Below are 16,847 nucleotides of genomic sequence, written 5' to 3'. Positions count from 1 at the left end.
ATCGATCCTCAAATGCGATGGACATTGCTATTTAGAAAACACATTTTACTCAAAATCTAAATAAATAAATGCATAAATAAATAAATACTGTAAGTAAAATCAGCACACATTTAAGCTGATAATACTGACTAATCCTGACAATATATGCTAATTATCTGTAATACTTTTTTTTATTTACTGTCCGACAATTATTTTCATCAAAAGAAGCATATACATTTAAGACAGTAGCCTACAGCAAACACTGTAATGTATTTTTCTTTTGATAATCAGGATGATGTTCCAGATGTGTGGCAGGACAGGGTTATATGTATTTGTATGTGTGTGTAAATAAAACAAGACAAACTATAATATTTAAAAACACTGTATTTGATATATCACGTAATCCATAAAACAATATGTTGAATTGTTGTACAATGTTGAAGCTATGAAAGAGATATACAGTCCTGCTACTTTCTACTCAATTTATAAGTAAGTACTCCCACTACCGCCACCAGGGCGGCGACACCAACTAGCAGCACTGGGAGTTCAAAGGGCGAGGTGGGATGCGTGCCCGCCTTTGAAACAACCTCTTCTGAAGATGACGTTGTGTGGTCTTGAGACACGCTAGGCTCATTACTAGATTCAGAAGTATGAGACTCCTCTGACTGTGTGACTGCAGAGTGTGGGAGATGATCTAAAACCTGTGAGATGATTTCAGGTATGGGAACAGAAGCCAGTGTGAAATCTGACGGCTCGGACAGAAGAGGGCTGTGAGTGAAAAATGGCTGAGAATCCACCTCTGTCTCATTTTCCTCCACAACTGGCTCCTCCACACACATCAGAAGTTCCCCTGTCTGTGGAGGCTTGAGATCTGATTCTGCTGCAGATCCAATCTCCGCCAGCTCCCTATCGCTGCCGATCATGCTCAGCGCGCTGCTCTGAAGGTCTTCTTCATCGTCTGACTCCGCCCTCTCGTGGAGCTCCGCCTCTAAGTGGATGATGTCAGAGGTGGAGGAGTGGTTCTCGCTGTGGTCCTCTTGAACTAGAACCATCTCACTGGTTTCTAGACTTCTGAGCTCTGTCTCCATGTCGCTAACAGACGCCCAGGACTCAGCTAGACCTGCGGTCTGCCAGCGGCCCGAACCACTGCTGCTCTCCTCCAGGCTTGAGGTTAGATCCTGGGGAGGGTCGGGCCCCGCAAAATGCCTGTCCTCAGACAGGATGGAAGATCTTTTTCTCCCCTCCGAAAATCTGACTAATGTTCACAGGTTCTGTCTTCAGTGAGTCCTAAAGAGAATGAATTCAGTCATGTTGTGCATAATTTGTTGTGAGAAAGAGACCAAACCAAATTGAACAAAACATGATATTCAATGAGCAAATAAATAAATAAAAATAAATGTGGGCCAGGAGTGTTTACCAAATCTGACCTCAGCATTTGTGTCCATGACAAATTACAAAAGAATTACAAACATCCTTATCTGTTGTCATGTTCTGATCTATGTATAGGCCAGTTATGCAGCCTATATATATCTGCATCTGTTCACATGTCAGATATTTCACATGGCATGACAAGATCATGCATGGTTCAGTTCACATAGGACATATCTTACTCTTTTAGGACCAAATTTTATTTACTTTGTCAGATTAATCAATGTTTAAACTCATAAATCTCCCACTGACATGCTAAAGACGCACTACAGCCATTCATTTAGTGTCCAATCCCGTTAATGAAGTTCATAACATGATTGTACCAGCAGTTCGAGTTTGAACCAGCGCCGCTTCAGTCACGGCACATTGAAAACATCTGCAGCGTCAACAGTCGGATTGTGAAGAGATAGTAACCTAAACCCCATCGGCAAGATCAAAGGTCAACGTGCTTAAAGGGATCAGATGTGCAAGAAATACATGGTGTAGAGATGGCTGAATGTGACCCAGTGGACAGAATGCGAAACGGGAGAGGACGATGACACGGGTTATACTTTTGTATAAACCTCTTCTAACCAGCAGGAATATTTAGTTAAGTGTGCTGAATAGGTCCTTCTATTTCCACTGTAACAAGGCAGTTAATATAATATGATACTATCCTCATATAAAACAAACTGTGATAGAAAAGATGCTATAGCAACTTATAGCACTGCAGATGTTATGAAAATAAAAGAACTGTCCAAGCTTACATTCTCATACTACCCATACAGGAAATTAATATAACTGAAGCAACAAATAAAATGCACATGGACTATTTTTAAGATCAGAAGACAGTAAATTCTGGCTTTGTCATTCACTCTTCTGTAAGAGACAGAGAATACACCCAATCATAACCTGTATATGTCATTTTATATTCTGTAAGAGGAGCTATTGAAAACAGATCTTACCTTGTCTGAGTCAGGAAATGAATGCAGACTGAGGCTTGAATAAATACAGAGGAGGGGTCACTGGAGCTTATGGGCTTTACTGCAACAGAATGCTATGCAGCGCCTCCCTTTGCCTGTCCCCTACCCCACCCCCTATCCCATTACATCTGTCCGACTCATGGGGACATGGTAAAGTGGTAAAAACTCATATCAGCCCACTTAACCTTATTCTGGTCCATGACACATTGATCTGTCCTACTTTCTAGGACATAGTCCTGTTTGCTTGACATGTGTTTGTTTAACAAAGTTACCTTCTAATAAAGGTTACTGTTATTTATTTTTTGTTGTTGGGGTTTTTCTTAATTACACTAGTTAGTTTTTCTTAATGAAACTTTCACAATGACTTTTAAATGATTTATGAAATCAATTCCCCTTGAGTCATATAGCAGACAACCAGAATGTGTCCAAATGTTTCATTTTTTCAATTGTCCATTTTCCATTTCATCTTAGGTCTGCTATTTTATCATTTAAAACTTTTGGGTGAAATGGTTTGATTTTATTATTAATTATTTTGTCAAAGGTTCCAAATAAAAAGCCCTACACGCGCACTGAGATCTGATTGGTTCCCGGAGAGGAAACACGCGTCATGTGACGTATGTGTCATCGTTGACTGAGAATCAGCTGATCCTTCCATTCTATTTTCACGACTCTGGCACTATCACGATCGACCACTTGCATATCATTTTGTGCGTTTTTAAATCTTTAGGCTTTTCCAAAAATATTCGAACGTCTTCATAAATATAAGACGTCTTTCCTTTGCCGCGACACGAGCTTTTTCTGTCGGTGGAGTTTAAAATCCTCTTACAGCAGCAGTCATGGCGCTCAGCGATGCCGACGTCCAGAAGCAGGTGAAAACGCGTTCAAATGCATCATTTCATCTTCATTACAGCATAACACTATAGAAAGATTAATCATTCAGTGCTTTGCTAAATGCATTGTTTTTTGACGAGCCTGACAGGAGCGTCGTGATATAACAAGACGATGTGGCCTTCAAGGTTGTTCGTCATTTATTCATTAGACACGCGCTAGCATCACGAGACCTGTCTATATGATAACAGTGAATTTATATGAATACATTTAAATGGGTGTATTAAAGTGAACTGTTGTATATGGAAACACGCACATGTGCATAATGGATCAATAAGGTCAAATTAAATCAATCATCCCAAAGGCAAATGCATCAAAGTGGTGTGATGAATAATATCAAATACGTATCACAAGATATAGAATGCAGATGATGCAAAATATGAAGATGTAGGATGTTCTGCATAGTAATTGCATTCATGAAACCTACTAAACATACACACTAGACAGACACATTCCACATCCATGTGATGGGGCCATGAGAAGAAGCTCTTATTGCTACTGTAAACTTGTTTAATCATATTTAGGATTATTTGTTTTGATAAAGAAAATGCATGTGACTGTATTTGCACTGATTTCAGGTTCCACTAAAGCCTTTTCCCCATTGATAATAAATTGCTCTCCTATCGTTTTTCCATTTCTTCCAGATCAAGCACATGATGGCTTTCATTGAGCAGGAGGCCAATGAAAAAGCAGAGGAGATTGATGCAAAGGTCATTTTTGTTTAACTTTAAATTATTCCATTAGAACAATACAATGTTATAGTGGAAATGGTGTAAATATACTGATATGATAAATGACACCCCCTGCAGGCAGAGGAGGAGTTCAACATTGAGAAAGGTCGGCTGGTTCAGACCCAGCGTCTGAAGATTATGGAGTATTATGAGAAGAAGGAGAAGCAGATCGAACAGCAGAAGAAAATGTGAGTGTGACTTCCTCCTTGCCATTAGACGGCCAAATCATTACTGTGGAAATTCCCAGTTTCCTCAAAATCTATTACTCAAACAAGCGTTTCATGTTGTAAAGCTGTTTCAAATCATTTAATTACTTGTGAAATGATCTGATTGTGAATTATTTGTCCCTAATAGTGTTTAAATGGTTTGCTTCTCCACAGTCAAATGTCCAACCTAATGAACCAGGCCAGACTGAAGGTCCTGAAGGCCCGTGATGACATGATTTCGGTTAGTTCATGTTCTCTTTTGTGGCACATCAATCCTTAATCAGAATATTGGGTGGGAGTTTCTGTTGTCTGTTTATGCAGCAGTTTTAATTCTGTGCTCTTTAGGATTTGCTAAACGACGCACGTCAACGACTAGCGAATGTAGCCAGAGATCCATCCAGATACGCTGCTTTGATGGACGGACTTATCCTGCAGGTGAGCAATATATAATACAGAGTGTAGCAAATCAGTTCTGTCAAAGACTTTCTGTGAGTCTTATGCCCTAATATTCTCATGTTTCAGGGTTTTTACCAACTTCTGGAACCCAAAGTGAACATCCGTTGCCGCAAACAGGATGTGGGCATAGTGCAGGTCTGTGGATGTATATTCAATGACTACTGAAACCATTAAAAAAAACGAAATAAAATACAATTTATCTAAGTTTAAAACAAACTTATTTTAGCCAGTTGCCAAGACAACATTTCTCATTTTCATTTAGTTTAACTTGATGTACAAAATAACTAAAATACAAATAAACATTATTAAAAACTAAATAGAATGTTTTATGCGATATTCCAATTTTGCGCTCAAGTTAAATTTGCAACTTTGGATGGAAACACAGCTACTGATATAAAAAAAGACTGACTTTAGCTAAATTTGTCTTTTACATTTACATTTATTCATTTAGCAGACACTTTTATTTCAAAGCGACTTAAAAATGTTTTATTAGGCTGCTGTGCAGAGAAACATCCCCATCTACAAGGCAGCTGTGAAGGACAGTCTTGAAGTGCGCATTGACCAGGACCACTTCCTCTCTCCAGAAATGTGAGCATCTACGCTGCCTAAGCAGTTCCTCATTTATAAAATTAGCCTAAACGATGTTAGCTCTCTTTTTTTTATCTTTGTAATGAAAGTTTGTGTGTTTTTCTGTGTAGCTCTGGTGGTATTGAGCTGTATAATGCTGATGGGAGGATCAAAGTGTCCAACACTCTGGAGAGCAGACTGGACCTCATGGCACAACAGGTATACAGCATTTGGGCTGAGAAGATTATGAGCAGTGTTGGGAAAAGTTACTTTTAAAAGTAATGTATTATAATATTGTTACTCCCTAAAAAAGTAACGAATTGCGTTACTATTATTGGAAAGTAATGTTACGTTACTTTTGCATGACTTTTTCTCACTTGGGCTGGGCTTGCTTTTTTGGTTTTTAATAACAAACAAAAAAAGTTATATTTTTAGCAAACGTCAAGAACCTTTCACACCAAAGTGAAATGATAGTTCAACACTCTTACTTCAGCAATAAAAACAAAAAAATTAAACACAAATGTGATGTTTAACTAAAGTCATTATTGCTTATTATTGAAGGTCAGCAGCAAAGACATTGGTTAATAAAGGCAAGGCAAGTGTATTTATATAGCACATTTCATACATAGTGGTAATTCAAAGTGCTTTACATAGAAAAGGAGTTAAAATAATCATAAAATAATCGCAACATGTACATAAGAAATAAAAAAAATCTTGCATAAGAAACTAAAATAACACAAAGTTCAGTTCGGGGCATCCCAAGTGGGATTAAACGGATGAATTATGAATTATTTAGCATTTTAATTATTTCAGGTTTGCTTAATAGTTTACTTTTTATTCATTTTGAGGAGTACTGAATCTGTTTTTGTGCAAGTGAGATGAGTGAATGCATGTTCACATTTATTTTCAAACTACAATAACCGTCATGTTCACACAGCGCACACAACGCCTCTGCATTTTACTCCCGATTTCTCTCAACATGGGGACAGGAAGAGGTGTCAGACAATAAATGTGAAAATAAAGTAACTTGCGTTACTTATTTGAAAAAGTAACTTATGCATTACTTTACTAGTTACTTGAAAAACGTAATCTGATTACTTAACTCGCATTACTTGTAATGCGTTACCACCAACACTGAGAAGCAGTGTTAAATAAATGCTAGAATTTTGATTTGATTTTTATTTCTTTTCAGATGATGCCTGAAATCCGAGTTGTCCTGTTTGGTGCAAACCAGAATCGCAAGTTCATGGACTGATTCTCATTCATAGAGGAAACCTTTTAGAACCACGGCGGAACGCCATTGTTTGATGTTGTATTCTATTTTCATTCTGATGTTAATGACTCCATTCCTGTGTCTGTCTGTATTTAAGAAAATATCATGTGAATGTGTGTGTTCTGTATGTGGTGATTCATTCATTATTGCTGTAAAAAATAGTGTTTTGATTGGCTGCTGGATCTCCGGTCCTGAACATCTTGTGTTTGATTCCGAATGCAGCTGGAATATAACATGTTTATGTTTACAGAAACGTAAAAACTTAAACTGATGTAGAAATTCCATGAAATTCCAAAGCTCTCATTAGTTTGCAAACTGAACCTGATAACCATTTAGACGACAGCTACATCTTGAACATCCCACAAAATGGTGACACAGACTTGACTATTACAATCTGTTCAGTTGAATTTTTATTTGCTGTCCTTTACTGTGGTGCAGAGCATGACTTGTATATCAGAACCAAACGTGTCTGTTAACACTGCAAAGATTATATTGATGTGAAAATGACACAATGAAAAACAATATAGACCAGATCTTCTCCCATTGTGTTCTTACTGAGTCTGTAGTGTGGATGGTAAGTGGGTAAATGTCAGTCATTTGGGGAATGTCATAATGAGAAGGGTTTGCTGAAGGCTCTTATTCTATGAGTCATTTAAGATTTCACAGTATGTCACATGCTCTATTGTCATCACATTCTCAACATGTGCTGTCCTTCAGAATGAGGAACTTAACATGCAGAAACAAGGCAGCTGAAATACATGCTCTCTGAATGTAAGACAAATAGCAGGGAACAAAAAGGGAGTAATGAGTAAAATAAACTTGAAGGTAAGGAGTTTTTTGTTATTTATAAATCAATAGTAATATTTTAAGGTATACTGTTTTTATTGCTGAGGTTTTCTTTATTAGATTGTTAGATTTTATTTTTATTTATTAGACTTTATTAGATTGTCAATTATTTGATTATTGCAAAGGCTAGGGGTCAAGCAACCATATTAAAATAATATTACCCATACTAAGGAAATAGTGAGATCTAACATGACCTGTGTTGAATATAATGATAATTATGAAGTAGGTTACATTTTGATCATGTACATTACGTTTATTAATAAATTTGATGTTCAAAGATTGGTTTTGAACAAAGCGAGTTGAAATGCAGCAGTAAGTGAATTTAGACCCTTTTATGCATTTCACAGAATGACTGCAAAGAAATGAAGTTGACATTAGACTATTGTCCTGACTTTTAACAAGGGATAGATCTGATTAAGACGTTAAACTAGGAAAAGGGACAAAAAAATATACAAGTTAATACTTGCATCCAAACCATAATAAGAAAACAATTTGATTTAGATTTGTTTAGATTGTCAGCTATGAACTTGAGACTTAGTCAGCGTTTAATTTTGTATTAACACAATATATCCAATGCAAAGTGAAATGTGGTTTAGGTGCAAATTGCACAGCACAAAATAATCTAGAACCATCAGACACATTTGATAAAGACAAATCACTCAAATAAAAAAATAAAAAAATAACAAGCATAGGAATATCACTCTCTCTTGTCTCAGGATCTCTGTACGAGCATGAGGCGTCTCTTCTGGTGTATCTTCAGCTGGGAAGCTCTGATCATGCTGATGTTACTGTGTATCAGAGAGTGTAATCCAATGCCAGACCCCCATCAGAGGGATCTGATGCTGAAGCAGGAGATCTCCCAGCAAGTAGGGGGCAGAGTGGAGCTCACTCCGGCTGAACTGCAATTGGATTCAATCCTACACCAGCTAAAGCTGAAGGAAATGGTTTATTCACCTTTCCCACCTGCCAATCACTTCTTCAAAGTGAGGCACATTGTGCAAAAAAGCCCTGTCTTCAAACTACTACAGAAAATGCCAAAGGGTAAAAAATGGTTATATGTTTGGGACATGTGATTTTTTTTTTCCCAAAGAAGTTCAGTGCAAATCACACCAAGGCAATTTCATTGATTAAAGGGGACCACTTTGTGTTTTCGAAATTGGCAGACCTTTTTCATGCTCAAACAGCAACATTACAAACTTAAGAAAGTTGAGAATGTAAAAATCAGATAATAGGACCCCTTTAAGGTTAAGATGTAGGGTAGGGTTAGGGGTTACGATTTGTTGTAACATTGTGTAGGCAATCAGCACTGTGATTGACATGACTAATGAAATCTCTGAAAGTTTGCGCTGAGATGGTTTGAAAAAAATATATAATTTGGGGCACATCTGTCCTTTAGATGACAAAATGACTCTGTGCCTTACAGGTGCTGCCCTTCACATCCACAGCTCCGCTATGGTGAGTGTGGAATGGCTGGTGCTGAATGCAACATACAGGCCTCATTGTTACATCTGCTTCACGTGGGACGGGTCACTGAAGTTCCTTTTCTCTACTATTATGCCCTTTCCACGTTTTGGATGCTTTGTCTGGAAACGGCTAGACCTGCTGAGGGCCAGCCTCAGTGATGTCACTGCCTTTGATAACAGGTGATCAAACGTATTTCAACATCAGGCATAAAAATAACCACTGATACAAAAATGGCAGTGGCCATTCAGGACATGTTATTGCACTGAAAAGCATCATTTGTTTGCAAATGCCACAAATAAATTTTTACTGTAAGTATGGCTTTAGTGGCAGTTTGACAGATATATATATATATATATATATATATATATATACACCAAGTTCTGTCATGAAACTCTAGATGGCGCAGGCTGATGGGTCCTTAATTTAACTGCTGATATTTATATTGTTAACCACATGCCACAAGCTGATTGGTTCATGTCACATTTGCAGCCAATGAACTTTCTGCTCAGCATTTAAATGGCTGGTTAGCATTTACTATAGCAGTTAACACTGCACTCTATCAGAGTTCCTCTGAAACCCTCCATCTTCCCCAGCTCCACCTGCGTAGATCTGCTACGGGTAATTTTAGATATGCTATCTGTTCTGAAGCAGTGTGTCTGACATGCTCACATCAGCATATCAGTGTATGTATTAGCAGTAGCAAGTTCCTGTACTTGCTCTGCAGCAGCAGCAGCATTAATCTACAACAACAGCAATAATCAACAGCAGCAGTGTGTGTGTCCTAATATATTCATATTTAATTATAACCAGTTCCAAAACCAACAAACTGAAAACAGACTAATTACATGAATTCAATTTCTCAGTTTAATGCGGAATCTTACACTCTTCACGGAAGACCCGGAGACGTCTTATCCAACACAAGATGCAGCATGGGACCGGTTTGAGAAGATTTTTATGGCTCTGTCTGGGCTGATCAACTATGCACCTGTTTTTAAGGACTACATTTACGAGGCTCTGACGGAGCTTTACAAAGACAACATCATGTACGTGGAGCTGAGGGTCGGACAGTCCAAGGTTTGCGACTGTTAAATCACATTACAAAATTAAGTTTATACAGTCTGTGCTCTTGGATGAAAAATTCAACAATAATTTGGGAACAGATTGCATGTTTTATCTTAAAGTGCCTCTATTTTGCTATTTTAAAGGTTCCTAATTTTGTTTTGGAGGTCTTGCATACATGCATTTAAGGCCAAAAAAGGCTTTAATTTTCTCACAATATACATTGCAGCATCACCTCGCCTCGATAAAGGACTCACGCTAAGCACAAATATGCCTACTTCAGACTGCCATTCTATATACAGTATATGAAAAACAGTATGTGAGCCAAGTAGTATGTCCGAATTCATAGCATTCAAGAGTAGGCAAAAAGTACCCAGATGACCTACTACTTATGCCGAGATTCTGAAGTGTGCATTCGATGGACTTTACTATAAGGCCACAGGAGAGGATTTGTGAATGGAAGTGAAGCGATGCAACTAATGCATTCGTACTATATAGCAGTGGTTCTCAATTCCAGTCCTCGTGACCCACTGCTCTGCACATTTTGTATGTCTCTCTTATCTGACACACTCAGTTCAGTTCATGGAGTCTCTCCTAATGAGCTGATGATCTGATTCAGGTGTGTTAAATAAGGGAGACATACAAAATGTGCAGAGCAGTGGGTCACGAGGACTGGAATTGAGAACCACTGCTATATAACATACTTTTTTTCGGTCACGGAGTAAGTTTTAAACCAAATGTATTACCACTACCTACTATAAAGTTTGCAGTTTAGGACGCAGCGTTCTGATTGCTCTGATTGGTCAGACGACCCAGTCTATTGTGATTGGTCTACTGCTTATAACCTGTGTCGGAAACAAAACGACCATTACTATATCTGAATTTAAGCTCCGGATCTTCCTCAACACTTGATACACAGTGATGCGAACAGTAACGATGCGATGGTGTCAGTTTTACCCTATCCATTCCAGCGCAAGTCCTCATCCTTGGGAAGAGCATGCAAAGAACTCTACATGAACACGAACCAAACACTTCCAGGCTTCAGCTGCAACTACAGTGTCTGAGGGCGGGTCAAAGTAGACGTTAATCACGGCAGCCAATGAAAATCATAGGCAAATTTGTTACAAACCTACGTACATGTAGGAAGTTAGACTGTAATTACTGACGACTTGCTTCAGGCAGTTCAGAATCGCTCTTTCTTTTGGGAGACGATAACTTTGATCTTTGAAACTTTGCAGACCTTTTACATTCACAAACAGCCATATTACACACTACATAAAAGGTAATATTCAAAAAAGCACAATAGTGGCACTTCAAATACTGTCTCTAACAGACTGGTCATGTAAACAAATCCATGAACAACCCTTGTCTAAATCCAAATCCTTTAATTTTTATGTGAAAACCATGTTTATTTTATATTGTCCTGAAAACAAACTATATTGTAAAATGATATTATGTTTAGGCGTATGAACTGGATGGCACTACTCATGACAGAGCGTGGTCTCTGGAGGTCTACAGAAACATCACTGAGCAGTTCAGAGCAAATCATCCAGACTTCATAGGAACTCGTATTATCTTCACTGTCCACAGGTAAAACTACATTACATTAAATTCTTATGTTCAGTTGTTCCCTTGCCTGTTTTCTCCCATGAACAGATTAAATAATCCAAATACATTTACCAACCATTCCAAAATAATAATTAATAATACATTTTTATATCTGTTACCAAGGGTTGTGACACTAATGAAATGTGTATGTTCAGTTTTATGTATTAAAATGTTCTTTTTTACAACCATTAAAGAATTAACTGCCTTTAAGCCAAATGGCATTTTATACAGTGTTTTTTTCTTTTTTTTTTGAAAAGAGTGTACCTTTTTGGCTAATTTAATTCAGTAACTTTAATGATTACCGTTTTAAAAAACAAAAAAAGAAATGGCATTTAAATTTTTCAATTATGATGGCACTAGACTAAAGGGTTGAAATTTCTGATTATGGATGAGATTATGGATAATAATGCTTCCTTAAAACATAAACTTGAGATTACAAAAGCAAAGAAACCTATGCCATAAATTAATGCAAAGTAAGAAGAAACATTTTAGTGAACTCTCAGTTCAAAAAGATGAATTATATATCTAGGATTTTGTTTTGACAGGAGGTTTAATATACTTTTCTGCTGATCTGAATGCACACACAGGAATCTTTATGTATATCAAGTGAAGGGGGCCGTGCAAGAGGCCATTGAAATGCAGCGAAAATATCCAGACATCGTCGCTGGATTTGACCTGGTAATCTCATCCTTGACCTAAGTTAGGTTACAGTCCATAGCCATGCCACCAGAATGGAATAATCAAGGGAACTAAGTTATTTTTAAAAGTATGCTTAAGTTCTTTTTCACAAGGAAATTGGGCTTGATCAGGAGCCTGCACGTAACAATAGTATTACTTTTCTCTGATTTGATCAATTTATTGCTGTAGGTAGGTCGTGAAGACACCGGAAGATCTATCTGGTACTTTCGAGAAGCCTTGTCACTCATTTCAGAGATGGAAACACAACTACCTTTCTTTTTCCATGCTGGAGAAACAGGTCAGTATGTGTAGCTCACTTCAGTTTCAGTTACAGTTATCCAGCTCACAAAAATATGCTCTAAGAACATTTCGCCAACGTTCTCATTGAGTTCTGAAAACTTTATTTCTAAATGTTCTCTGAACGTTCAAACGTTTTCTTGGTTGCGTGAATGTTTTGCATATTTTTTTAAAAAAGAATTATGTTTTAATTTTGCAAATATTATGGGAACGTTTTGAAACATGTTTAAATAATGTTAGATGAACTATCCAACTAAATGTTTTTGCAAAAAAAAAGTTACGTTAATGTTAGTGAAAGAACTTTTGTTCATAAATTTGAGAGAACCTTACTAGAATGTTTTTAGCTGGGTAGTTGTACAATAACAGCTGAATTGGAATATGCTTACTGTGTTACATGTTCCCTGTTTGTTTAGAATTTATGTTATATTTCTAGTTTTCTGAGTCTATATTTATAGTCCCTTTGTAGTCCTTTTGTTTCATTGGTTCCCCTTGATTGTATTCACATGTGTGTCTTGTTACCTTGTTAGCATGTCTGTATATACAGTATAGCCCTTGTGTTTCCCATGTTGTTTGTCAGGTCTTGTCTTTCTATGGCTGTATGTTGTTGTTCTCAGTTCAGTCTCCTTGTGTTCCATTTTCCAGTTTTTGAGTTAATTGTATTTTGATATAGTGATGGGAGAAACGAAGCTTTTCGAAATCACAAACCCAAATACTCGCTTCGAATCACTGGTTCGAATTTTGAAACAAATTATTCGCAAAGGTTTTGAGGCTTGTTTCGAAAGCGCCCATCACTATTTTGATAATACTTTAATAAAACATCTGCATTTGGATCCATCTTTACCTCGTCTCAGAGTTCGCCACATTAGACTATGGGTGTTTGCTTTTAGATTTGGATGGTACGGATGTGGACAGGAACGTTTTAGACGCTTTGTTGTTTAACACCAGCCGCATTGGACATGGCTTTGCGCTGGTACATCATCCTCTGGCCAAGCAGCTCTCCAGGACAAAAGGGGTAGCAGTGGAGTTGTGTCCCATTTCCAACCAGGTATATTCCTTCAAATAAAAATTTGTTGTACTTCGCATGGTGTGATTTAAAACGATATTTGGACAGACTTAGCAGAATTATAGTGTTACTGGTTGAATAAACAGTGTTTTGTTTTCTCCAGGTGCTAAAGCTGGTCTCGGATCTGCGAAACCACCCCGCTGTGGCACTAATGTCAGACGGTCATCCCATAGTGGTGAGTTCTGATGATCCCACCTTATTCGGGACCACTGGGCTCTCCTATGATTTCTACCAGGCCTTTGTGGGTATTGGAGGGCTGAGCGCAAACCTGGGCACTCTGAAGGAGCTAGCGATGAATTCAATCAGGTGCAAGATTTATTCATACACTTTCATTTGAGATATAATTTCAGTTATGTAGAAGATGAATTTAAGGTTGCATTTTCCCCCTTTTTAACAGGTACAGTTCCTTGTCACCACAACTACAGGATAAAGCTTTGACGATATGGCAGGAAAAGTGGAATAAGTTCGTAGCAGATAATTCATAACCATGACAAACAGAAGAGGAGAGGACTGTATTTGTTTTATTATTATTATCGCGCTAACAGGAAACGTTTTCAGACCTTTGACTTCTCACAAAGCTTTGAACAAATGTTCTTAATGTTAATAGAATGTTCGTTCTGGATGTTCGTCTAACATATTTTTTAAATGTAACAGAATGTTTAGAGAACATTCAAAAGTAAGCTTCCCATGATGTTTGCAATATGATAAAATGGAATGTTCCCTTATTGTCTATGTTCAGAGAACATTCAGAAATAACATTTTCCCAGCTTAATGGGAATGTTAGTGAAAAGTTTTTAGAACAGATTTTGTTAGCTGGGTAGTTACCTTAAAAAACTAGGGGGTTTCAAATGAAGAATAAAAATGAAGAATAAAAAATCAGCACATTGTGCAGAAGGACTTTCTAAATGCCAAGAGTATTATTTGACATACTACTTTGACCAAGTTTAGACTGTGAGGTTTATACAATGTGTCCTGCAATTCAATAGCATTTATATTTGAACATAAACACAGATGTCTGGTGTGGCTCCCTGCCGTAGACGTTCTGTTAGTACTTGCTGACATTCCTCTTTACCACCATAAACAATAAAAAACACGCTCCATATACTGTATATCAAGAACTTGTTCATGTTCATGTTTACACAAAGATTTTTTTAAAGAATTGGTTCTGCATGAGAAGACGAGAACAGGAACACTGGTTGTTTGACTAGTCTAATAATTAGCAAACACCAGTTATATTCCCAGTAGATGTCATGAATGTCAGGTTGTTAAAGCAGCAAACTGATGTGTCAACAAAGAAAATCATTTTCACATCTCACTCTTAACACAAAAAACAAAACTGCTAGAATTGTCTTTTGATATGTATCAAACAGACGGAAGATATGAGTGGATTTCTTTCATGATACCTGCGATGTGGAGACATTTATCTTGTATTCATCCATCCAAACTTCTGCCACTTTGAGGGCATTTCTCCTCATTTCGCCACTAAGGTCTTCAGGCATGTAGGGTTTTTGCGCTTGTAATTCCTCCACACAGCCACACCTGAGCCGAGAAAAAAATCAACATTGAATATAGAGTATAATATAACATAATTCAGTAGAACAATCGTGCTTTACCCATATTCCTAATTCAACCTCCATCCAGAGTCCCAATCTCACTGAAGAACAGACGGAGAGAAACTCACTTGTGGTCTCGAGTGTCCGGCAGCTCCCAGTCCAGAGGCATCTGGTCACTGAGGAAGGCATTATAGCTGTATTTCTGAAAGAGATCTTCAGCCTTCCTCTGGTCGTCCTCAGAAAGATCCACAGTCCACTGCTTGAAGAGATATGAGTTTGGAAACAGCTTCTTTGTTGGCTTCTTCACTGGTTTCTTCTCATTTATTACTTTGAGGCTTTTCTCTTCTGCAAGAATTTGTGTTCAAGTATTCAAAGTCTACAGCAACATTCAGGCAAAACAGATCTCAGTAACTCACCCACAGCGTATAAATGAGCCTCCAGTTTGTCCAGCTTGTTGAGGAGAAGTGTGCTGTGTAAAGAGAAATTCTGCTGGACTTGGTGAAGCTGCTTTTCTTGAGTTTGGATTTCCCACTTGACAGAACTCATATAGAGAAACACCACAGCGACAGACAAGACTGGAAACAAACTCTTCACACAGCTAATTCTCATGATGATTTAAATGCTCGAGCACAAATGTCATCACAGACAGTTTCGTTTTGTAGCTGTGGTCTATTAAAGGCATTTCCTTTCTGCTTTCAGTTATTCTATAAGACTCATTGGTCCTGCCATGCTTGTGGCTATTGTTTAAAAGTGCAACATCACTGATGCTTAGTCAGCTGTGACAGAAGCTAAGAAGTTTGCATGTAATAGATTCAGTATATATTATCTTATCTTGAGCTTCTTTATGAAATGTAACATAATAGATTCACAAAAAGAATAAAACAAGGTGTGAATCTATATTTACATGAAAACATGCCTCAGATTCAAGATTTGAAATGCTCCAGAAGCACAAGATTTTTCACTAAATAACAACTTAAACTTTGACCCGTTCATCACAGTAAGTTATCATATGGTTTGAGAAAACCAGAAATACACAAGTCATATGGACTAATTCTGTCCTTTTTGGAGCTTTTCATTCATTTGTTGTTTGGAAAACAACAGTTTGGATGTTCTGCTAAATATCTCTATTTGTGTAAAGCCAGGTGCACACTGTGCGATTTATTATAGTCCTTTACGATTGTTACTTGTCAGACTGTAAGAACATGATCCTCGCTGTAAGCCATGTCACACTGTAAGATCTAAGTTGTCATAAATGTCAGACTGTACGACAGTCAAGACGCATTAAACTGCTCAAGAAACTATACCATGAAGGTAGCTGAACAAACTCAGGGTTAAAGGATTAGTTTTGTGTTGACAAAACCAAACCAAAGCAATCAGGCTTTGTTCATGCCGTGAAGCAGCTCATGAACTTTCTCTGTCAACTTTGACCTTGAAGCTATGAACCAAACCCCTGCAACAACGGAGTGTTATTGGCACCAGATCAAGAGAAAATATAATTCAAAGTTGTAAGTATATGTCACAGCCTTTATTGATTCATTTTGGGGAAAGTCATGGCTGATCTACAGCATGTTCAGTGGTGGTAGCCTAGCCTATGAACGGTACACCCCCCTAAGCTCACAGAAATGGTTAGACCCAAGTCTTCAGCAGCCAATGACACTGACCTGTTCAAACTGATTTTTAACGTGTATTTCACACGTATTTTCATGCGTTGAATATGCGTGAAAGACGCGTTTTTGACGTGTTAAAATTGACGTGTTTTTGGCCCTCTTGACATTCCATAGAGCTTTAC

The 16,847-nt window shown here is 37.7% G+C and overlaps 3 protein-coding genes across 3 annotated transcripts; 2 read left to right on the top strand and 1 right to left on the bottom strand.

Moving 5' to 3' along the window:
- Positions 1-345: 345 nt before the first annotated feature.
- LOC311081927 (uncharacterized protein) lies at positions 346-2,455 on the bottom strand. Its single transcript, XM_084112618.1, has 2 exons — positions 2,352-2,455; positions 346-1,266 (listed from the first exon to the last, which is right to left on the bottom strand). The coding sequence occupies exon 2, from the start codon at positions 1,065-1,067 to the stop codon at positions 447-449; it is 621 nt and encodes a 206-aa protein (XP_083968744.1). The 5' UTR covers positions 1,068-1,266; positions 2,352-2,455; the 3' UTR covers positions 346-446.
- A 492-nt stretch (positions 2,456-2,947) lies between these two features.
- Positions 2,948-7,028, top strand: atp6v1e1b (ATPase H+ transporting V1 subunit E1b). The gene is made up of 9 exons (XM_084112615.1): positions 2,948-3,238; positions 3,902-3,967; positions 4,067-4,176; positions 4,369-4,435; positions 4,540-4,629; positions 4,717-4,785; positions 5,144-5,238; positions 5,349-5,436; positions 6,410-7,028. The coding sequence occupies exons 1-9, from the start codon at positions 3,206-3,208 to the stop codon at positions 6,470-6,472; spliced, it is 681 nt and encodes a 226-aa protein (XP_083968741.1). The 5' UTR covers positions 2,948-3,205; the 3' UTR covers positions 6,473-7,028.
- Positions 7,029-7,184: 156 nt separating this feature from the next.
- Positions 7,185-14,614, top strand: ada2b (adenosine deaminase 2b). The gene is made up of 10 exons (XM_084112600.1): positions 7,185-7,315; positions 8,053-8,377; positions 8,760-8,979; positions 9,664-9,874; positions 11,322-11,449; positions 12,055-12,145; positions 12,335-12,443; positions 13,330-13,487; positions 13,609-13,811; positions 13,903-14,614. Exons 1-10 carry the CDS (start codon positions 7,295-7,297, stop codon positions 13,988-13,990), a joined length of 1,554 nt encoding a protein of 517 aa, XP_083968726.1. The 5' UTR covers positions 7,185-7,294; the 3' UTR covers positions 13,991-14,614.
- The last annotated feature ends 2,233 nt before the right edge of the window (positions 14,615-16,847 follow it).

Source organism: Abramis brama (assembly GCF_963993115.1).
Source record: "Abramis brama genome assembly, chromosome: 4".
NCBI lineage: Eukaryota > Metazoa > Chordata > Actinopteri > Cypriniformes > Leuciscidae > Abramis > Abramis brama.
The sequence above is the reverse complement of the archived record's forward strand: the minus strand, read 5'-3'. Positions and strand labels throughout refer to the sequence as shown.